The sequence below is a fragment of the Durio zibethinus genome, chromosome 11, assembly GCF_047325235.1.
Source record: "Durio zibethinus cultivar Kanyao isolate XHJ-2024 chromosome 11, ASM4732523v1, whole genome shotgun sequence".
Lineage (NCBI taxonomy): Eukaryota > Viridiplantae > Streptophyta > Magnoliopsida > Malvales > Malvaceae > Durio > Durio zibethinus.
Genome location: NC_143172.1, coordinates 18,983,046 through 19,006,442, shown reverse-complemented (window position 1 = coordinate 19,006,442; position 23,397 = coordinate 18,983,046). Strand labels below are relative to the sequence as shown.

At 34.1% G+C, this 23,397-nt stretch overlaps 3 protein-coding genes and 1 pseudogene across 12 annotated transcripts; 1 reads left to right on the top strand and 3 right to left on the bottom strand.

Annotated features, from left to right (window-relative positions):
* Positions 1-180: 180 nt before the first annotated feature.
* Positions 181-4,960, bottom strand: LOC111289708 (protein ROOT PRIMORDIUM DEFECTIVE 1-like). 2 transcript variants are annotated; one of them, XR_016346440.1, is made up of 2 exons: positions 3,006-4,960; positions 181-1,091 (listed from the first exon to the last, which is right to left on the bottom strand). XR_016346440.1 is itself a non-coding variant. In XM_089768175.1 (1 exon), exon 1 carries the CDS (start codon positions 4,796-4,798, stop codon positions 3,374-3,376), a length of 1,425 nt encoding a protein of 474 aa, XP_089624301.1. In that variant the 5' UTR covers positions 4,799-4,957; the 3' UTR covers positions 2,739-3,373. The 2 variants fall into 2 exon arrangements, 1 of the variants encoding a protein (XP_089624301.1); XM_089768175.1 differs by lacking the exon at positions 181-1,091 and having other exon boundaries at positions 2,739-4,957.
* A 545-nt stretch (positions 4,961-5,505) lies between these two features.
* On the bottom strand, positions 5,506-11,983 carry LOC111289706 (homeobox-leucine zipper protein ANTHOCYANINLESS 2-like). 9 transcript variants are annotated; one of them, XM_089768168.1, is made up of 12 exons: positions 11,803-11,983; positions 11,559-11,669; positions 11,099-11,148; positions 10,502-11,006; positions 10,133-10,347; positions 9,900-10,017; positions 9,139-9,801; positions 8,684-8,785; positions 8,400-8,612; positions 6,928-7,102; positions 6,469-6,836; positions 5,506-6,330 (listed from the first exon to the last, which is right to left on the bottom strand). In XM_089768168.1, the coding sequence occupies exons 4-12, from the start codon at positions 10,634-10,636 to the stop codon at positions 5,935-5,937; spliced, it is 2,385 nt and encodes a 794-aa protein (XP_089624294.1). In that variant the 5' UTR covers positions 10,637-11,006; positions 11,099-11,148; positions 11,559-11,669; positions 11,803-11,983; the 3' UTR covers positions 5,506-5,934. The 9 variants fall into 9 exon arrangements, with proteins under 9 accessions (XP_089624294.1, XP_089624295.1, XP_089624299.1 ...); XM_089768169.1 differs by having other exon boundaries at positions 11,559-11,983; XM_089768173.1 differs by lacking the exon at positions 11,099-11,148 and having other exon boundaries at positions 6,465-6,836; positions 10,502-10,662.
* A 1,905-nt stretch (positions 11,984-13,888) lies between these two features.
* On the top strand, positions 13,889-15,851 carry LOC111289710 (large ribosomal subunit protein eL24-like). Its single transcript, XM_022880965.2, has 4 exons — positions 13,889-14,183; positions 14,308-14,409; positions 14,554-14,702; positions 14,797-15,851. The coding sequence occupies exons 1-4, from the start codon at positions 14,022-14,024 to the stop codon at positions 14,951-14,953; spliced, it is 570 nt and encodes a 189-aa protein (XP_022736700.2). The 5' UTR covers positions 13,889-14,021; the 3' UTR covers positions 14,954-15,851.
* Positions 15,852-17,178: 1,327 nt separating this feature from the next.
* LOC149516170 (uncharacterized) lies at positions 17,179-23,073 on the bottom strand (annotated as a pseudogene).
* Between the last annotated feature and the right edge of the window lie 324 nt (positions 23,074-23,397).

The following is a 23,397-nucleotide window of genomic DNA, read 5'->3' as shown; positions in this document are numbered from 1 at the left end:
CTCTGTCTTGGTTTTGTTTTGTTTTCAACATTGTTTTTGTTTTTTTCTTAACAAAAATGGATGCCAGATGGCAATTTCATTTCGCTTTAGCTTTATTGTTTTCCAAATCCACTATCCCAATTCCCATGTAACAAAATTGTTTTTTTTTTTAAAAAAAAAAACAACTACAATTGATATTTACTGGTTCAAAATTTTCTTCTATTTTTAGATTAAACAGCTAAAAAACTAGTTTTACAGAATTATAATAGCTGACTACTTTTTTTTTCAAAAATAATAATAACCGACTATTTTTTACTAATGCTTCAACCAAGTAAATGTACAAGTCCTACGCCCCGGCCCCTGAGTCCATGTTGGGCCACCTGGCGTTAAAAGGTCGTAAAGCGCGTGCCCCCTCGTGTCTGCCAAAAGAGAAAATATCTGCTACTTGACAGAGTACGACAACCAGGATGCAGATATTGTTCATCAACCAGATCAACAACGATCAGCACTTAAAATTCTCTGTTGGCCGGTTATCTATTACTTGATTGGTTGGATGATGATCAGTTTGCCGGAGATGACAAAGGGATGACTTGTTTGAAATGAAAAACTGTGAGTAGATCAGACAGGAGATTAGTCTCATCAAGTTTACCTCGAGTTTGGGTAATTTGTGGGGAATGTGGGCGGTTGACAGATGGGAAAATGGCCAATTCGGCAGTTGAGAGAACACCAGTCCACCCAAAACAAATACAAAATGTATTAGTAATGATTGGAGTAACAATACTAAGATTAGCATAAACTATTATTGCTACAATTATTTTAGAATATTATCTTTCCATTTTCATCGGATTATTGAAATTTTCACAATAGAATCGACAAATATACAAAGACAGAAAAAGGGTTTGATAATCAAAACCAATCTTTGACTCGCCATGAACAGTGCTGCTGATTATAGAGTTGTGGCTCGGGTATCACAATTACAAAGCAACCTGCTGCCACGAATTATGTGTTTGGACAATCAGTAATATAAAGCCCCGTGACGCCTTCTACTTGTATTATGTTCACACTTCACAGTCATATGGCAAACCTACTTCCAGGATTCGGGCGGACAGAATCTGGGATTCAACGGTTTACCAAGAAAACGAGTGAATATCAAATTAATAATTGCAATTTGCTTCATCATCATTATTCTAAAATAAATACATATCCAATTAGGAATTTTATACTCGTCAAACACCATATTGGTATCTGTTATTTTCAGTGGATACTCCTAGAGATACACTTGGTTTGCGATACTTAACACATACGTAACACGCACTATAATTTAGAATTTAGATCTTTTTTGGTTTTGATTTTCAAGCCAAAACAGCCAACCAACCAACTTGTGTCCTCAACTTTTGTACACAAGTCTCAGCTTCTGCTCCACTCAAATGGCCTAACTTATTGCACAAATGTAATTAATTTAAATACAAAAGCAACTTTATATAAACTATTAACTTACCGCCCTGCTATATCAACTCGACATGAAAAGAATTTTCTGTAATGGAAAACAAGATTTTTCTACTTTTGCATATTAACAAAGTTGGAATGTAAAACAAAAGTCTTTTCCTTCATCGCAAGAAATTAAATCCCAGATCTCCGATAAATCCCCTGTGGTCTCCTAGTGGATTGTGGACATTGTAAAAGCATCAAATCCCAAAATCTAGTTCAGACCTGTCTGACTCCTTAGCTACCTAATTTCACCTGGACTAATACTACAATTGGGGAAAAAAAAAACAAACTGGACTAATACTACAATATGATCAATCTATAGAGCCTCCAAGTAATTACACATGAAAGCCATCATGTCATAAGAAGTAGGAGATTTACTGGAAGACTCCTTTCTAGTATCATCTTTTGGGCTGTTATCATTGCCTGTCTCCACATTCATCTCATCAAGACCCAATATAAACCAACCAAAAAAACTTTCAGCCACAAAATCCATCAGGTCTGCCTTTTGTTTATAACATGATAGACAGATTAGTTCGATAAAACAAGTTCTTCAGACCAGAGAATATGCAAACTTTATATGATGCCTAATTGGAAGAAAGCATTTCAGAGTCTGGTTGACCATACAAGCAGACTCCTCAAAGTTCTTTCCATATATGCCAAAAATGATAAAAAGAAAACTTTAAGCCAATGCCTTTGATTAAAATCCAGTATAATTATCATCTTAAAAACTTGTCACACTAGAGTCATCAAGGAAACAACAGTCATTTGCAACAAAAATGCTAGTATTTGACTATTTGTTTAGACCCTATTGTACATCCATGCATTCCTTGAATGACTCACTGTTAAGGATTAGTCCCTGAAAAATTGAAAAATATATTCTAGACTGGAAAACGTAAATAAAAGGACTACACACATTATCACGGAACAGGGATACCTATTTCCAGCCTAAGACCTGCCTAAAATTCTCTGCAAGAACCAATAAAGCTTTGCACTGAGAAACAAAACACCCATCCACCTGCTTAACCCACCCTGTATTTTCCCTTTTTTTTTTTTTTTTCTTTTTCTTCCAAACACAAAGAAAGAACCTCTATATAGAAATATAAAAGGGAGAATGGAACATCAAAATACAGATGAAGAGAAGAGAGGGGAAAAATAAAAAGCATCTGCTGACTCAGAAGCTTTCAAACTCCTCTTGAGAAGCACTCCTGATAAATGAACTATTGGCTTCCATGAACAGCAACAAATAACCAAATATGAAGAAAGATAACGGGTATGCAATGGTAATATGGTATAAACCAACAACAGAAGGTTAATTCAACTCATCATGAAACCAACAGAACATTAAACTGGAAAGGAATAGGCAAAATCAGAATAGAAAAGAATAATATGCTCTCCTGATGCCACCCATACAAGCACATGCAGCAACATAAACATATATAAGTAATATAATTTGTGAATATGAGAAATGTGAGACTTTCATGATTGCATAAGCAACTTCATGGAGCAAAAACTTGTGGGAGCTTCTTATTTCCTTTTACCTGATGAAAATTTTCAACTTCTTTCTTTGGTGAGTAACACAGGCAAGAACAATGGCAGTATAGATGGCTTCAGCTCCAATAGTCCATCCCATTAAAATTTAACCAACCTCAAGTATTCACCCACTCTGTGAGTGGTCCATCAAAGCCTGAAGTTATAATTAAGCACAAATGAGATGCTAGTTCCACCTACAACTTAGAAACCCATTGACACTCTGAAGATCTTACATGGCAATCCTTAATCCAAAATGTCCTTTGGGAGTTGATGCTTAGCGAATACTAAGGATAGTCCTTCATTGTCACGTCTGACTCATTATGAGTTCAATATTACCAAATTAAAAAAAGACTAAAACAACAAAAACAGAGTCTTGTTATTCAGTTACACAAGTATCCTCCTTTTGACCCATAGTTTCATCAAAATCCTCATTCTCATCTGTATAACGAGATTCAAAATCGGAAACCATATTTGAATCTAAATCATCATTTCCCTTGCCATCTTGCCTGATTTTACCCTCAACCCCAAAATCTTCAATATCATTCTCCGTATAGTCTCGTCTAGCACACGCTATTTCATTGCCTTCTCTATCCCTCCTATAGCTAACCAGTTCCCTATCCACCTTTGCCTTCCTAGGGCTTAATAAAACTAACTCGCCCAACTTCCGTCTCGCCAAATACAAATCATTTGGCTCAATTAACTCCCCTTTCCTATAAGCCTCCCTAAGAAACACTGTGTGAAGCTTCCCATAATTCCCCCTTGTTGAAACATAAAATATTCCCTGATGCTGAAGCAGAAAATCCTTCAACTTCTTAGGCAAATTCATTGCCATCCTAAAATGTGCAATTCTCTCCAACGTAATCTTCTTCTCTACAGTCAATGTCAACAACTCATGAATAGTTGCTACCGCCCTCTTTTCGATCCTCTTTTGAGCTTCTAATGACCTCAAATCATAACCAGACACATCCTCATAAGGTGACCAATATGGAATGCGTTGCCACTTCCAAACGGCAATCCTATAGTACTTACCTATCTTAAACCCAGGCGGAAAATTCACAATAAATGAGAACCTAATATCCTCAGCGTCAAATCCTTTTTCTCTATACTCTCTCTCCCTAACTTTCTCTACAGCACAAACAGCTAACTTAGGATCTCTTTCAACAATCTCAATGTACTTATTCCTAGTCTCTTGAGCATCAAACAATCTAAAAAATTGTGGATAATTGAGAATTAGTGAGTACTCGAAATCATCAGGCAACCCGAATTCTTTCCTTGCAATCCGAATGTGTTCCAGTCTTAACCGACCCGTATTCGACATCATAAGCAACTTCCTTAACCGGGTCACCGCGTCAGGTATCTGGGCATTGAGTGCTTCTTTTTCTTGCTCAATTTGGAGAAGCGCCTTCCGGGTTAGCCTACAATAGAGGATTCTAAGAACTGGGTGCTCATAGATTTCAAAAACGTGAGGGAATTTAAGGAGATAAGCGCCGGCTTCGTTTTCTTTGAAGCCGAGACCAAGGCGACGAGCGAGAGAGTCGAAACGAGAGATGGGGAGGGTATGGCTTGGTTGGGAAAGGATGAGGGATTGGAATTTGAGGACTTTGCGGGTCTTCTTCTCGACTTCCATGTAGTTGTCGAAACCGTGGTCGCGGACTCTTAGCTGTTTTTTGGGGATAGAGGTGGATTGAGACATGGGCTTTTTGGACGGGATGTCGTAAAAGAGAGTTAAAGGGAGAGGTGTGAGAGGCGATCGGCTTCTGGGTTTGAAGAGATTGGAAGCGTAAGTGAAGAAAACCAGCATTGTTTGAGATTGATTATTGTTAGTGGATTATGTCCAGGTTTAGGGTTTTGGATTGGGAGTGGCAAAGAAATTGAAACTTGTAAATGCAAATGGATGGTGTAACAGAAAACAAGAGTTTGAAGCAGGGGCCGGGGAACTTGGGGAACAGGCAGGCAGGTAGGCAATGCTAGCTAGGTCAAAGAAAGGCTTGATAAATTGTGGGCTGGAAGGGAAAAGATCTAACTCTTAATTTGTTAATAAACCCTAGGCCTAGGACTTGGCCTATGGGTTTATTTTGGATCCAAATGCGGATATAGTTTTTGGCAAAATATAGTTTTTATTAATTAAAAAAAAAGCCTTTAAGCCTCCTTTTCTTGGGGTTGTTTTTGCAAAAAAATAAAAATATGTTTTAGTAGCAACATTACGTAAAAAACCTCAATTACAAGTGGTGAATCCTTAAAAAACCTTAATTGTGATTGAAATAATTTTAACCTCAATTATTTAAAAAAAGAAATAAAAAAAATATAAAGAAGGGCTCCCGTTTCAGAAAGACGCTCGGGAGAAATGATACATTGCATCGTCCCCACACCATCTCAGAAAAGAAATCTTAAATTAAACAAAGCATGTGGGAAAAACATACAACCAACAACAACCAAACGCAGAGGTTGGGACCCCTGGAGTGCCAGGTCATTTCAGATTAAAAACATAAAAGAAAAATAAAACCAAACTGCAAACAAGTAAAAGACCGGTGGCCTACGATCTTGATTAAATTCAAAACACAAAGTCAAGACCAGTCTTGCAATGTCCATATTGTGTTTTCTCTGTAACTTGACTAATTTAACAAAAACAAGTTTCCCAACTCACAAATTATGAGCAGAGCATCTCACAGGTCTACAAAGTCAATGCCCGAACCACAATCTCCCTGCCCCGAACAAGTATGAAAATCAAGTATCCTTGCTGTTCAGATTCACGGTAGAACAAAAATTCTAAATGAGCGGTTCGTTCTTGACTTGAAACCCAACATCTCAAGCTCCATTTCCTTCCAATTCTACTAAATGTCATTTACTTCCACATATCTATCCTTTTTTTTTTTCTTTCACAAAAGCACAAAATATAAATGTAAATTTGCTAAGCAGCACCTTACTCAGCTGCTCTAGCTATGTTAATGTAAGGGCAGCTTTGATTTTCTGAATTGTGCAGGAGATGAGATTGTTAACAGTTTCAACTGATTCCACTGTTAGCTTAGCAGTAGGAATGCTATTCACCAAAATCTGAAATCCAACTGTAAGTAGGCATCCACTGCTTATACTCCCATCGATGTCAGGTTTCATCAATGGTCCATTGGAGTTGCTTTGCCCACCACGGTAACTAGGTGAAATACCAGGAAGAATTGCAAATCCTGATGGTAAGAGTGCCACATATGCCGAATCACCACCGTTCGTCACCACACTCATTGACGACATGTCAACAGGTGCATACACCACTACTGCACCTGAGGCATCACTCCATGTTTCTTGTAAAATTAGCATGTTGTTCTCATTTGCATTAATGGCCTGCAAAGTTGCATGAAAAGGAACTATACATCCCAATAAATAAAAAAAAAAGGGACATGAAAAAAAGAAAATGGCTGGACTAGAAAATCTAAGATATCTGCATTCAAAGTCTAATAAATCTAAATGGTGAATACTTACAGTGCCACGAACAAGAGACACACAGTTCCCTTGTTGCGGGCCCTTGGCAACATTGACCACCTCCTGCATTGGGCCACCATTGGACAAAATGTCCCAATGACTCCGCATCCGTTCATCCCGCAAGAAATCAAACAGCCTTTGCTGTGTTATAGGCATCCAAACAGAAGTCGAAGCACTCAACACAACCCCATGAGGCTCACCAGGATCATTTATATTCTTCCGGGTCATCACTCTTACATCTTCGCCCACATTACCAACACTAAGCCTGTCCCATTTATGCATACTTGAAGCACAAACTCCAGAACAGAAGTTACATGTCATGCGCTGTGCAAGCTTTAACACGCTTTTCCTCCCAGCTGTAGTAATTCCTGTGCCACAATAGCATGTATTAGAAGAGGACTCCTCCATATTTGTCAAAGAAGTAAAAAAAAAATGATGTAGCAGTTAAAAAGGAGAAACCTGTATCATCTTCACCAAGGATGTCAGGAGACATTAGTACTGCCAAGCAGTCACATTGCCTTTGGAGAGTGGCAACCCACCTCTGCGCACCAAAGCCAAAACCAGAACTGATTAACGGGCGCAAGAGGTGGTGGATAGTGCTCTCATCATATTCTGAGTGTTCCACCCATGTAACCTGCATTAAACTATTTGTAAGCATGCATGCTCGCAACAAATATCAATCCAATCTTCATGAGTTCTTCTAGAAGGCTGTCATGAATTTTATGGAAAAAAACAAAAAATGGATAAGATCTTTTAGCTTCATTCATCTCAAGTTTTAAAATTGTTCAATAAAGGATTCTTTTATAAGCCATATCTATCATGGTATTACTAGACAAAGCATAGTAACTTATACTGTCTCTACAAGTTTGGCGGGAAATGTTCTCTAAATAACCATTATCAAGTTGGTGATAAAGTGAGATAAAAAAGCATAAATGGGTTCATGACTCCCGGTAGACTCAAAACTAGATTGGTAAATTTCACCGAACAGTCAAGTGCATGAGAAAAATTTTCTTAGTCCCTTTATAAGATTTTCCTTCTTATTTTGTTAAGAAGAAATATCGTTGAAACTTCAACACACTCCTTCATGAAGGCATAGACAAGATCAGAGAGGGCTAAATCAAGTCCAATACGAGTAGTCCTGGTAAATGGGACAAAGAATGTCTACATAATTAGAAAATAGAAGCACAAACCTTGAATAGACATTTTCTGTCAAATTTTAAATTATAAGTGTGACATTATTTAAATGAAGTAATCAAAGAGCCACATAACACGGGGTTCTAAAGATTACAAGATAACGACTGGATCCAGGTCAAATCACCTCGTGGACAATTAAAAAGGCGCCAAGAGAGAAAGGAAGATAGGAATAGAAACATCAAAATATAATTTATAGAACAATTGATAATTCCAAGGATTTGCCAGCATATAAAGATTATGATTAAGGCACACTCAAGATTATACTAACATCAAGCTGTGACTGTAACCTTGATTCGCCCAACTCTGCCAGCAGCAGTGGACTAATTAAGTATAGACATAAGAAAACTTGGCTTTGAAACTGAAATTTTAAAATGATTTAACAAGCATCTTCTTGAAAAAAATAATAATTAAAGCTTCAGATTCTTAGGTGAAATCCTACTATATCTTATTAGCTACCCCATCAAAGAGAAGGGAAATTAGGTGAGTCATAACAGGACTATTAAATTCAGCAAAGCACAAGTCAAGAGGGACTGAGACTGCAGTCCAAGTGCATATTTTTTTCCCCTTCACGGAGTCTCAACCAAACTCAGAAGTTGTAGTTACAACAACCACCTCATTAAATACCTTTAGGAAAACATATAAGTGCAATGCATGCTGAATGAGCAGGTAAATATCAAGTACACGTTTCATTCAGAAAAAATTTAGAGAACAAAATAAAATATCAAATTAGCATTTACCTTGGAGTACTTATTGTCCATATCTTGGATAACACAGCCAGAAGGAAGCCTCTTATAGTTAGGAAACATCAGTGTACTCGCAGCATCTTGGATAGCATCAATAGAAACATCAACCACAGCCCACACACCCTCAGAATGCTGCTTGCAGAACCGGATGAATCTCACATGACGGACAGGAATCAGAGGCGAAAGCACTTGAAATTCAGCATCAATCTGCAGAGTATGATATTCATAAGGCCCAGCTAAGCAGCAAAAGTAATAAAGACAGATGGCAGAGAAAATACCACTTGCAATTCATTGTCTCTGGTTACACCCGTACCGCTGGATAGCACATCAACAGTAGCTGCTCTAGAAATCATGCAGGGAAACATTTCTGCCCAACGATTCTATTCATAAAATAGCAGAAAAAGATCTAGTCAAACAACAATTTCCAAACATTTTTATTTTTAAGATTCAATCAATAAAATAGTGATGAACCATCTGCAGCAACCAAAATCACCATCTCTACTAGAAGTGAAATTAATTTAACCAGATCAATATATATCAGATGAAATGTAAAGGTGACATGAAAGTAGACAAAAACACTACCAGAGATTATATGCAGAAAAAATAAACTTTTCTTTCTCAGATTCTAAAAAGAAGTGTATCAAAAAGGCAAAACACATGATCAAATCCTAACAGCAGATAGGAATTTCAATAGAACAACAAAAGCAGAGCAACAAGCAAATTGGTGGCATACCACATCCATTAGTGTCTCTACAAGAGCCAAGCCACGAAGGAAAACCAGGCCAGTTTCCCTTGTAGCCTCAGTTGTATATCCACTTGGTTTGATGCCAATGCGAGAGGAGAAAGTCCTCCTGTACTCATCAAGATTCAAGGTTTCCATCCCACCGCCCAAGCCTTTGATCCAAAGAGGATTATCCATCTGTGCCATCTTAATTAATTCATCCATAGCTGCCAAAGCAGCATCTACGAAGGCTGACCTGTCATATGGCATTTCATTGGCCAAAGATTTCATTAATGGCGTCATATCCCCATCAACAAATTCAAATCCCATTGGCAATGTAGTGCCTGCATTGTTTAAACCACCAAAACCATTTCTTCCTACTGCAAGCTCCAAATTGGAGTTTAAGCCCTGGGAAGGAATAGGACTGGCCGAGGACGACAAAGGCCTGCCCAAAAACTTGTTCGTTAAAGCGCATATCCGGCTTAGTTCATCTTTTAATCGAGCATTCTCAATCCTAAGTTGGTGCTGTTCGTAAGATATTTCACCAGGCACTGCTGGACCACCACAACTGTTGCATATCGGGCTAGTAATGGCCTGCTTCAACAAATCATTCTCGGCCCGGAGTTTATCATTTTCTTGTCTAAGAATTACATTTTCATGGCGTTCCAATTGGGTCTGGTTTAACCGATAAGTTTTCATTATTAGCGATCTCGAACTCAAGTTTAGAACTCATCATCAAGACTAAAAAAGAGCAAAACAGATTATCAGCTTACCTTCATTTGGGTTCTCCTGTTTTGAAACCAAAATTTTATTTGCTTGCTCTCTAAGCCCAGCCTCCTGCTAAGTTCCATTCTTTGTTTTTCATCCGGGTGAGGACACTCCTTGAAGAAACTAGACAAAATAAAGACAAAGAAATAAACTTCAATATGCAAATCCATGGAAAGTTTGATGATCAAATTCCAAATTAAAAAATTCCTTGAAAGAAATCAAAGATAAGCAAGCATACGATTCAAGCTCTTGTATTTGATGTGGAGTGTGCCTGTGGTACTTCTTCTTCTTAGGCGGTCCATCATCAGTAGCATCCTGATCATCACCGGATGCACCTTCAAAATTACCACTTCCAGACCTACTCTCATATCCATCTTCCCTCATCCTCCCAACTAAACCCGGATCAAAGTTTTCTCCAATCAGCCCCATCTCACCATGACCATCCATTCTTTTCTGCACCAAAAGCAAGTGGCCCTATTAAATGACCATCTTAAAAATAATAACAAATATACAGCCAAGATCAAAACAAAAAATAATAAAGTAGGTAATAAATTAATTAAAGGACAATTGCACTGGGGAGAGAGAAGAGAGAGAGACGAGGCAATACATAGGAGAGATAGAAGGAAGGAGAGCTTTGCATAGATTTGGGAATATGTTGGGTGAGAAGAGGTGGCTCAACAATGGCATCACTTAGCATGTTGCTGTGTGGAACAATATCAGCCACAACAATCCTTGCACCCATACCACCACTGTCGCCGCTCTACTAATCTTGACCCCCAAAACTCATTAAATTAGGAAAAAGAAAAAGAAACGAAAAACCCAATTCTTCTTTATCTCACTTCCTCTATATTATTTCATTTCGTTTGTTTTTCTAGGTTCCTGGAAACGGTCACTGCCACTTTCACAAGGTCATGCTTCAATTTCGTTTCTCTTTCTTGTTCATAAATTTGACCTTACAAACAATACCCTGATTAAGCTAAAGTCTTAACCCTTTTTAACAATTTCGTCTCAAGAAAGAATGAAGAAAAGCTGTCTCCTTGTCAACGCCCATGCATGACTCAACGCACCTCTCTCTCTCTCTCTCTAGAAGTCTCTTATTGCTCTCTCTCTCTCTGTCAAGAAAGTCAGTTTAAGAAAGAGAAAACAAGGAAGGAACGGGACAAGCGAGACCACTTTTTTATCTTATACTTCAAAGAGTTCACACCTTTTTATCTCTCTGCCTAAGCCCAGCCTGGGAAAATCGCTGAAAACGCCCTGGAAAGACTAAAAAATATGAAAAACCCTAATTTTTCCAGCAGCATGCTTGACCAATTGTTTGTCAGTATATTTAACAAGGAAAACGACCCCATAAAAAAAAAAAAAAAAAGTAAGCGACCTCAAAAAGATGACATGGAAAAGAAAAGAAAGACAAAATCAAAAACCGAAAACCGAAAACCAAAAACCAAAACATAAAAAGGCAAAGCTTATCTCTTTCACATTCACTGATTCACACTTTTCAAATCCTATATATGATGTAGTAATAAACTGAACCAGAATCAAAGTATGACCCAGTTGACCTTTTCCTCTCTCTTACAATTCAAGAAAAGAAACAGGCTGTAAGACATAAATGCACAAAAACAAAAAACCAAACCCAGTATGAAGATTAAAAAGAAAAAAGTTAATACCTTCCTGGGTCGTACAGTAAGCAAAGGTCAAGGTCAGTGTTTTTGCAGTGAGGGGAATAGATACAGGTTATCGAACCTTCTCTCTCTTTCTCTTTCTTTAACTGTTGGAATCTGTAGAAGAGTAAAAGGACAGAAACTATATAATAAAATATTAAGCTTTTTAGATTAAAACAACCCACAAAAAGAATACTAATAATAATGAGGGTTCGATTTGCACTGGAAGCCGTGCAGTAAGCTGACTTACAAAGAACAGAAGGGAGAGAAAATCAATGTTCAAACAGGTTTATGTTTTGTTTGATTTAATTTTAAAAAAAAAAGAAAAGAGAAAACCCTTAAACCCTAATGAAGGCTGCAGCGATCTCTCTCTCCCTCTTTTCTTTTCTTTTCTTTTTTTCTTTTTTCTTTTCAATGGCCTTTTCTTCTTCTCTTTTCTTCCATGCACAATGTGTAAATAAATAGAGGGAGCGAGAGAAAATCAAGAGCTTAGTTCAGTGTGGGACCCACTACCTCCAAAAATTGGGCTTGGGATGTCCGCCCTTCTTTCCTTTCACGCGCTTGCCCCGCGCTTGTGTCTTTCCGCGGGACTTGACCTCACTGGCTCGTCTAATATCCTACTGTGCTCGACAAACCCGCTCCATCTCAAAACTGCAACGTACCAGTGTGGACGATATTATGGCCATTCAGGAAAAAATTTAGGGGCAATATCGTACTTCTGATTTATGTATTTGGAGTCGGTCTAGATTCCTCAATCTAATTCTGCCCTCGTAGGACTCTGCTCTAACCCTAATTTGGACGCCAAATTCTTCAATTTTTTTTTTTAACAATGTAACTGAATTAGGGGATGATTTTAAGATTCATTTCATTATAAATAAACATAATCACTTCATTTCAATAGTAATAAATTTCTCAATCTCAAATCTACAATTAATCGCTTTGTATTCGTTTCTTGTCCAAGCATGTCCTCAATAACACAATTTTTTCTTTTTTAAAAAACACCAATTCAAGACCTAACTTGTTTACTTGGTTGCAAGTTTCAAGCATTTTTTTTTCCTCGTTATTCTTTTAGCTCAAAAAATGGAAGAAGAATGACATTGAACTTCGAAGATATCAAAAGAGTATTTTGTGATGATGAATCAATGACTTTAATTGTACTAAAGTATGAAAATGTTAAAGGTAACAACATCAAACTAAAAAGGCAATGGAAACAAATAATTCCATAAAAATCAATGGAAACATGTTGATTTCATAATGCTAAAATGGGGTTTGGAAAGTTGCCCTATGGGCAAAAGTTAAGAGATTTAAGAGTTAGGAGCATATCATCTCTCTTTTGGAATTATATTGATTGGTATATATGATAAGTATCACATTTACCAAATTGCATCTTGAAACGCTTAATTATGAGATTTTGAGCAGATTATCAAATCACGCATTTTAAATTTTATTGAATTATGAGTACAACAAGATTTAGCAGTACCAGATAGACAATAACATTACATGGCAATCTTCTTATGCTTTTTATTTTCCACTAAAACAATATTAGTATTTATGAAAAATCGACTGCAAACTGATTTAAATTACAGTTTTACCACGTGCATGAAATACGTATTTTATTTGATCATTATGTCTTTAAAGTAGTTACCAAAAAGAAAAAAAATTACATCATTTAAAAGACATTTGACAATCCATACATATTTATCAATTCTCTAAGGTTAAGAGATACATTATACATTACTTAAAAAAAAGAAAGATACATTATACGTTACACAAATTTATATTAAGTCATGTAATAAAACATAAACATTTTAAAAGTAAATAAATGTACATCAAATTATCAATTAAATTTTCAAATACATTTAGATTATATAGCTTATGAACAATTATTTTTCTCGATCAAGTCGGATTTGATTGGTGAAGCGTTTTTTGTGGGGGGCAATGTGAAATTGTGCTCTGATGGACCAATCGAGTTCCATAGAACTTGAGGCCTGTTGTGTTTGCAGGATAAAATTTCATATGGAGGCAGACTTTCCTATATTGGGCCAAGCTCAGTCCGGAAGTGAACTATAATTGGGACACAAAATTTAAAGGAGATGGCAATAAAAAATATTTTTTATAATTATAATCATCAGTTAAGGTAGATATTGGGCTGATTTGTAAAAGATATTTATCCCTGTGAAAAAAATTGATTCTAGACACTAACAAAATAACATATGGTATCCTTATCCACACAAGAATTGTCTTTTTCTTCTTTTTCTTCATTTTTGTCTTATTCGGCCAAGTTCGACGTACTTTGGTGTGCCGCAAGTGTCAGTGTGTTGGATACGAATACAACACGGGTACATGACGGGTCTTTTGAACCGTGCTTCATACCTTGTTGTTACTTCTAGTTTTCTTGTCAATGACTTTTGTATTATGTTTTAGCTTAGCTTGATTGAATGGATATATCTTTGTGAACATTGAGTAAAAATGATTAATTTTGTAATTGGTAAAATCCTTTGTGAACACAGAGTAAAAGCGATTAATATTGTAATTGGTAAAATTTGGCATTGCAGGACTGAATTATGCCGCTTCAGTGGTTCCAAGGTATACCCTGGTAAAGGTATCAGATTTCTTCGTTCAGATTCTCAGGTAAGCTTTGGTGATGTTGATCACTTGGCTTCATTGAAGTTTATTTTTCAATTTTGGTATTTATTTTTTGTTTCTTGAGTTGATTTTGTTTATTCTTTTAATGAAATTGATGAATTACATTTAGGTCTTCCTCTTTGCCAACTCTAAATGCAAGAGGTACTTCCACAACCGTCTAAAGCCATCTAAGCTTACATGGACAGCAATGTACCGAAAGCAGCATAAGAAGGTCAGAATTTATTTTCTTCCCTGTGAAGCCTACAGATAAATACGTACAAATCTATCTCTTTATTAGGGAATAAGCCCTCTCTGCCAAAATGACTCTAGGTATTGCTTGTTTTCTAATCTTCATTTTCGGTGCCAACACCTGCAGGACATTGCTGCAGAAGCAGTTAAGAAGAGGCACCGCACCACAAAAAAGCCCTACTCAAGGTCCATTGTTGGTGCTACACTGGAGGTCATTCAAAAGAGAAGAACTGAGAAACCTGAAGTTCGAGATGCAGCACGGGAAGCTGCTTTACGGTATGTTTACTCTGTTGTTGGAATTACATTGTAATGCAATTATCATTTAGTTGGCATTTAGAAGTTTGTTCCTGGATCACTTGATCTTCTGCAGTGAAATTATAGAGAGGATTAAGAAAACTAAGGATGAAAAGAAGGCTAAAAAGGCTGAGCTAATGTCAAAGCAACAAAAGACTCAAAGTAAGGGTAATTTGCCCAAGAGTGCTGCAACAAAAGGCCCCAAGCTTGGAGGTGGTGGTGGAAAGCGCTGAAACTTTTATTCTTGGTGTAATAGAAGTTCTCAGCGGTTTTGTATTATGTGATCTTGAAATTTTCTGCCCTGGATATTTTATCAGCTTGCACTGAGCAAATTTATTCTTTCATGGTTTACTGTTTGGTGGTTTCAAATGGAGAAATGAAAGGTATCGTGGATTCATTTGGATCTTCGTTTTTTCTGGATTTTCTTTAATGTACCAAGAATTGATTTGGTTACAAAAGGTGGCATTTTTTAGAAAGCTGGAAAAATATTTTTTTCTTCAATCATGCTTTTTGTATGGTCCCTGAGCGCAAGGAATGCCGTGCTATAGCATTGCCAAGAATCTTCAAATCATACACGATATATGCAACATATTCTTTGTCCTCAGCTCAATCTCAAATAAAGCATTTATTTACCTTTTTAGATTGGTACTTCCACCTGCAAGTTGTTGAAGAATTGGGTTAGTTTAGAAGAAAATTATGCATTAGGAACCTCGACAATTAGGTTCCCTATCGCCCAAACACGCCATGCTGAGCATGGTGGAGCCACCTCTTGAAGAATTCCTGTCTGTTGAAATGTTTCAACGCTTCAGGTTTTGGCGAGGATGTTGGATCTTGACGGTTCTTTTGGTGAACAGATCATGAAGGGAAATTCTCCCATTCCAAATACCAACTACGCTTTTGGGTATGGCCGTGTGGCCTTGGCGTGTATATCATAGACATGTCATTATTTCTTAACAGCTTCTTTGTGCCCTCTTTCTGCTAACAGTAGCTTCTTAATTTGTACCCTGACAGTTGATAGTAACTAGCGCGGGTGGTCTGATTTCGTCCTTGCTAGAGTAATTAAGTTTGAACTTAGTGTGATATGTACGATTAATATGAATTAATTATTTAATAATAATTTAATCAGAAAAAGTGCATAGAAAAATTATGGAAATAGTAATTTAGATGAGCTATGAAAGTAAGTAGAGAATGTTGACTAAATATTTTGAAGGTAAAGAATTATGAAAAAGAATAATTGCTAAAAAAAAAAAAGTGCCTTGAAACATTCAATACTTATAAGGTAGAAAATTATCTTAATTAGAAGTTGTTCAGCATAATTATCAATTACTATTATATGCAATCATTTCAAAATTTTTTGAACCAATTTTCATGAAAATCCAATGATTGCCTGGGTTTAAATTGTTGTCAATAGCAAATTGGTGCCAACCTTTGAAAAAAACTCTAATGCTTAGAAAATACAACCAACAATAAGTAGTCAGTCACCGACCAATCTTCCCAATGAATGGATAGAAAATATATAGAAGGTTCAATCTTCATCAGGGCAACATAATCTATCTTAAAGTGATGTCCAATCTGCATAAGAAATCCCATTGATAAGTGATAACACAAAATTTATATTATAAACTACATTTTAGATGCACAAACTATCATAAACAACCATGATTTATATTCCTTTCAGTCTAGTTGTAAAGTTTAAAAAAGAAAAAAAACCAATGTAACTTATGATATATTTGCACACTAATGAATATAGTGTTTGCAGCTCTTACAGTAACTATAGCCTCTCCCACTTTGAATGCAAAATGTAAGTATTTTAGGTACCACACAAAAGAGGAAACAAAAACAACCAAGATGTTAGCATAATTGAGCATAATTGCTATTGTTCAGACACATCATTTTATCGTTACCAAAATCAACAAAGAATTGCATCCAATGGATCAAGAACCATCCAAAAACAATGTTCATTTGCATTTTTATACCAAATTATAAAATGCAAAAACCCAAAAAAGATGACAATAGATACCTAGCTAAAGAACATACTTTATGTAGAATAGATATCAAGGCTATGTTTGTCTTACCAACTCCGGTTGGTGCACAAACCTTAAAGTATATCAATATGACTTTAAACTTAATGAAAAGTGATCTTTTTATCAATATAATTTTTCTTTAATATTTTTCTGAAAAAAAATATCACAATATTATCACAAAACACAACAAAACAAAATACTAAACTTTTCACTCACTTCGAACCTAATCAGCAAATAATCTTTAATAACTCTTTCACAAAACAATTCTAACTATCATTTATACAAACAAATCTTAAACAACACAACCTTTAAACTTGAAAAAACAAAAAAGGCATGTAAAGCTCTTCAACTATACCTTTATAATAAATATTAGAATATTATCTCAAAATCTAAGGATAGGTACATGCTTTCCCAAAATCTTTGGTTCTTAAATTTCACTGGTAGAACCTATCCTTATTGACATTTAAATATTTGGCCATTACCTTTCCTCCAGTGTTCCTCATGCCATCTATAAGAAAGCACCAAGTGAATCCTAATGCACCAATAAAAAAGTTTGATTCCATTTCCATCAAGAAATTAACAAAATGATAACTCGTACTGGTTTTTCTTCAAAGGGTCACCCTAAATCTGGCCATCAATATCTTTCCTATTTGGCATGTCACATTTGTGTAGCATATGATTTTGTTTTATCAGTTACTTCTTGAAATTTAGTTAGACCATTCGCGATATTAGATCAATGCACAATAGCAACATGTTTAGCCTGTTTCTTTTTTTTTTTTTATATAAATTTTATAGTTTTAATATTTTCTTTCTATAAGTAAAATGTTAGAATACTAACCTGAATTTTAGTGAAAAGCCAAATGTTCTTGAGATATGGAAAGCGCTTTCGAATTTGGTCAACAAGTTCCCTATATTTTTCATATTTGACCACTTTCATTTCACATGCCTTGTCTCATATTCTTACATGCGTACTTAGCAATGGTCTAGGAACCTAAGGTTTATGATTTGGCCACACAAATTCTTTAATAACTGAGTTTGGCTAGTTCACAATCACCTGTTATAAAAAGTTTTCACGAGTAATAGTTTCAAAATGAGAATTGAGTTCAGCATGCATGATAATAATTCTTTCTTCAAAGAAACAAGTGGTCAAGATTTAGGTGAACATGAATAAAGAACCTATCCCTCTTGTTCATTCAAATAGTTAAGTACCCTTATATCCATTATATACGTCGGCATGAATGTAAAGATCGACAAAATAACATCAACCTTGTGATATAAAGATTCTCTAACTTAGTGTTAATTACATTGGCAAAAGTTAAATATCAAAAGACTCAAACTTAGATGAACAAACCTTTGGCCACTCTCTATCAATATTTGCAAGAACCAGTTTTGCAGCTTCTTTTCTAAATGCAGAATGATGAGCAATGTTCAATAAGCCACAAGTGTACTCTGTTTGAAATCTCATTAGATAGTAAACAACCTATAAGAAATCAATGGTATTCTAGTTACTCAAACAATAACCATATGATAATCTATACAACATGGGTTTTTCATATGAAATAAGGCATGTGTTTGTGAGTATATATTTATATATACTTTCCCCAAATCAATACTTCAAAAACTTCATGTTAGAAAGGAAACCAACAAAGGGTACTTGTGCTATCCACCACCTTTGATCCATTTTATGATGAAAAACAATTAAACTCCTATTTATCTCTGTTATAGGCTGCAATCCAAGGATCACCCTATACCCTGTATCAAATAGTGAAATCACTAATTGAAGATATACTTGTTGAGATATTATCGAGACCGAAGGTGGGTCACTTGAAAGCCAGATGAATAAGGGATTGAAAACGAGGGCTAAAAATATTTTCGATAAAAATAAAATAAGAAATCATCACCAATCTTTTTTAAGGTATGATTGACCACAAAAATTTTTTATCTTTTTAATAAAATATTTTAAAATAAATTTTAAAGTTTTATAAAAAGAACAAATTTATGGTCAGCGAAATTAAAGTTTATGTCAAGAAGTCGATTACTTGTGAAAAAAGTTAACACTCCTATAGCACCTATAAAAAAAGGTACCAATCGATTGTATGCTATCATTTAATTTTGGTAAAAATAATTATATTTTTCTTAATGTTTAAAATTAATTTCTTTTTTTCTTTTTTTTAAATACAAATCAAATTTTAAAAAACCTAACTTTTTCTTTTTTTTTTGTTTGAATCAAGATGAAAACTCCTTAAATATCAAAACACCTTTTTCATTATCTTATACTTAGGTAGAGCTTCAAAAATATTTTTAATTTGAGTGTTTTCAAATTGCTCAACTAAAATTGAGAAACACCACACATAAATGATAATCATTGAGAGTCCACTTATAGTTAGGTTAGACCTTGATGACTATATTTAATTAAGATGTTATCTTATTTAAAATATTTTTCTTTTAAAAACTCATTTTGAAAAAAACTATGCATGATATGCATAAACATAATATATAATGAATGCATGATATGAATAACAAAGTATGAATGCATGATAATTTATAAATGCATATAATTACGTAAAATGAAATGCAAATGCATGATTGGTTTAGGGGTTGGTTTGGTTTTGGAAGGTGGTTTAGGGTTTAGGATTTAAGGTTTACGATTTAGGGTTTCAAATTTAAAGTTTTATGAGAATTTAAGGTTGCATAGGTTTAAGGTTTAGGTTTTCACATTTGGGATTTCACGGGAATTTGGGTTTTGAGGGAATTATGCATGTGACAAATACACATTACAAAAATGACATTAACGATGCATGTGACAAAAGCATGACATGAGAACAAAATAATTACAAACCTAGGTATTTACAAAACTAAATCACAAACAAGTTATGTATGAAAATTCATAAGGAAAATGGATCAAACATGAAAATTTTCAAAAATTGGATGAATGTTCCACCAATTTTTCTTTAAAAAAAAAACCTAACCAAACAAAAACAAAAAATCACTAAGAGAACTTATTAAACTAACACTTTTTCATTGAAAATTTGTCTAAACACATTGAAAACTTGAAAATCATAACAAAAAACATAATCTAATGCATGAATTTAAGCAACAACCATCCACAAAAATGAAGAGGAAGGTTTGGCCAAACCAAGAACCTTTCATGGCATTTCCTTAAGTATATTTCATCCCGTTTCACTCAAACATGCATTGATCATCATAATATCCATCATTCAGAAGAATTGACTTATGAGAGAGGTTTTATAAAAAATATAATGAACTAAATAGAAAAGAAATCATGGAGCCAAACATTTAAAACCAAACAAGATGCATATATTAAGCTAAAAGTTATGCAAATAACAAAAAAACTTACCATTTAATCATCATGAACATTATTGAAAAGCAAGTAAAACATCCATGGAGAACCAAAAGGAGGTTTGGCCATGGTGAAGGAAAGGTTGGCCGAACCTCCAAATGGTGTGTTATTGGTCTTGAATTTTTATTGCTTGATTTTTCTATTCCAATTCAAGCTATAAACTAGTTGGAAGAAGTTTGATTCAAGTTTTGAGAAAAATAAAATATAAACTATGAACTTTCAAGAAAACAAAGAAAATGAAACAAACAATATGAAAATGTTATGGAAAATGTAATGAGAATGCAAGAAATGCAAGAAATACAAGATAACAAGTAAAGAAATTATACCTTCAAACTAGTAATGATTTTTTTTCTTTCTTATTTTTTTTATTCTTTTTTTTTCTCTCCTCTATTTTTTTGTGTTTCCAGCCCCCTTCTCCTTTTGGTTCTTCATGTCAATCCTTTGAAGAAGATGAAGAAAAAAAAAATCCTTTTCAAGCTTAAATATTAGCCTTCAGATTAAAGTTTATCCAAGGGTCCAAATTCCACCCCTATTTTATTTCTAACGAGCAAACTTTAGCAATTGGTTCAGGATTCCCAATGAGATCCAATGGTCTAAGATGCATAATATCAAAGTTAGGATTTTTATAGCCATCTAAACCAAGTGAAAAGCCCATTTTACTTTTATTACAAAGTTTTCAGTTTTATGCCATTTTCTTGAAAATCAATGTTCTTTATTCATTTTTTGGGGTTTTAAAGCACCAAAATCATAAAATAATATGAAATTAAGATCTAAAAAGTTTCATGAAAATTTGATTTCAGGAAGGTCAAATTACAAAATTACTCATAAATGATATTTTGGTCATTTCACACCACTTAAGGTATTGCAGTAGTTTTGAATGCACCAAAAATCATCAAATATTATAAAATCATCATATGAAAAGTTTAGTGAAAATCGACCTCAAAAAAGTCAAATTACGAAATTACCCCTAAGAGTATTTTGGTGATTTCACACATATCGAGATACAATCAAAGTTTTCAAAATTTTAAAAATCATTAAATAATATCACATCATGATCTGAAATATTTTACAAAATTCTGACCTTGGAACATCAATTTACGAAAATACCTCTAACGATATTTTCATAATTTCATACTTCCCAATGTGTGATCAGAGTTTTTAATGTATCAAAAATCTTTAAAAAAATTCAATTATGATATGAAAATTTTCACAAAAATTCAACTTTGAAAAGATCAAATTACAAAAATACCATTAAGGGGTATTTTGGTAATTTTATCTTTCTCGAAGTGTAATCAAGGTTTTTTGTACTTTAAAATCATAAATTTCAACCTTAATCCACATTGGTTCCAATTTGATAGTGAATTTTAAGAATTGACCTGTGCTTCATCCATTTTGATCAATTTTGATCAAGTTTGATTTTTGTTTAACTAGGTTTAACCAATTTTGACCTCGGGACATTTGGATCAAATTGGCTCTAATTTTGATTTTAAAAATTTGTCAAAATAAAAAAAACTTTAGATTTAAACCAGCTTAAATTTTAAGCACTTCACAAATGGCTAAAATTTTGTTTGGACAAAATTATGTGTCTATAATACTAATGTTTTCCAACTACAAGTCAGTACAAATTCACATAAGCAAATTGTAATTTCTTACCTTAGAATCTTGCCTGCCCATATTTCCTTTAAATTATAATTGTCTTTTCCTTTTATAATTCCTTTTTCCCATGCCTTTTTGTTAACCGTAAGCTTAAATGCATGGTCTCAACATACTTAATACGTCTCTAGGAAAAAGTAGCAAGACTATCGATTGCACAAATCTAAAATACAAACATCATGGCAATACTAATGGTAAGGTGATTCTTCAAGTTCTCAGATAATTAATTCAAAATATCATAAAAAATAAAATAACGAAATATCATCAAATAAGGAAATAAACAATAAAATCTTAAATAAAAAGAAATAGCAAGGAATGGAAAAATAGAAAGAGTTAAAAAATTAAAATACCTGAAAAATTATAATTGAAACCAATGCCTTACCTGTAAAAATGTAATAATGAAATGAAATAAAATAAAATCTCAACTAAACAATAAAAAATCTAACATTAAAATTTAAATTATTTAAAATACCATAAAATGGAAATAAAATATCAAAATATCAACATCATCGGTGATAACGGAACGAGTGAGGGGTAGTTTTCTTGTACAAACGTCGATGCACCTTACTCTTCATATTGTTATGCTTTATCAAAAGAAACCCAATGATCTGTAGGAAAAAAAAAAAGCAAAAGGTAAGAAACATGAAAAGAAAAAAAAATCCAAGGAAAGAAAAGGTATAAAAGATTATCCAGCCCACCTAAATCAACAACAATTATCCAATCTACCCAAATCAACCTTGTCAACAAAAATCCAAAATTAATAACCCAGTTATCTCAAAGCCCAAATTCACCATTTTTCATCGTTAAATAGATTGCTTAAACTCAACAAACCCAAAAATAAGAAAAAAATGGGGGAGAAAAAAAAGACAAGTGTCCAATACAAGATCTTTAAGATATCATATTTTTATCTATAGTAGTATAGATGTTAAAGTTTGAGCTTGACTATTAATGGTAATGACCATATGAAAACATGATTTTTTTTTCTTCTTTCGATACACTATTCAAACTTGAAATTGATGAATAGGGGACGTGGGGAAAAGCCAAGCCAACATGATATTCCTAAATAGACTTGGTAATTCATGTTTTTCGTTTTGTATTTCGTGTTGTATTTGACACATGTAATGATACAAATTATTAAAACATGAATATGACATGAATTATAAAATTTGTCTAAATCCTAAACATGAACATGACACATTTATTATACGTATTACAAGTGACATGACACAACTAATATGTGTATAATTAATTCATTTAAACATAACACGAATAAACACTAATAACATTGATTTACATTAATAACACTGATATACATGGATACATAATAGATACAACATATCATCAAACTTCAAACTTTAAACATCATACCCAATTCAAGACATACTAACCTACTAACTTCATAGTATTTAAAAAACAATAATAATTTAAAAGCTATTCAATGATGTAGCATAACTCAACAGAATTAACTTGAGATGAAGTAGAGTAATTTACTAAAGAAAAACATTTTTTGCTAAGATCCAAGTTAATGACACCATCTGTCATTTCATCTAAGCTTTCATTAGTAATTTTTTCAAAAAATCAGTTTTATAACAAACAGTAGCCTTCATAATTTCTAGTTTAAATGAGCTACGATATTAGT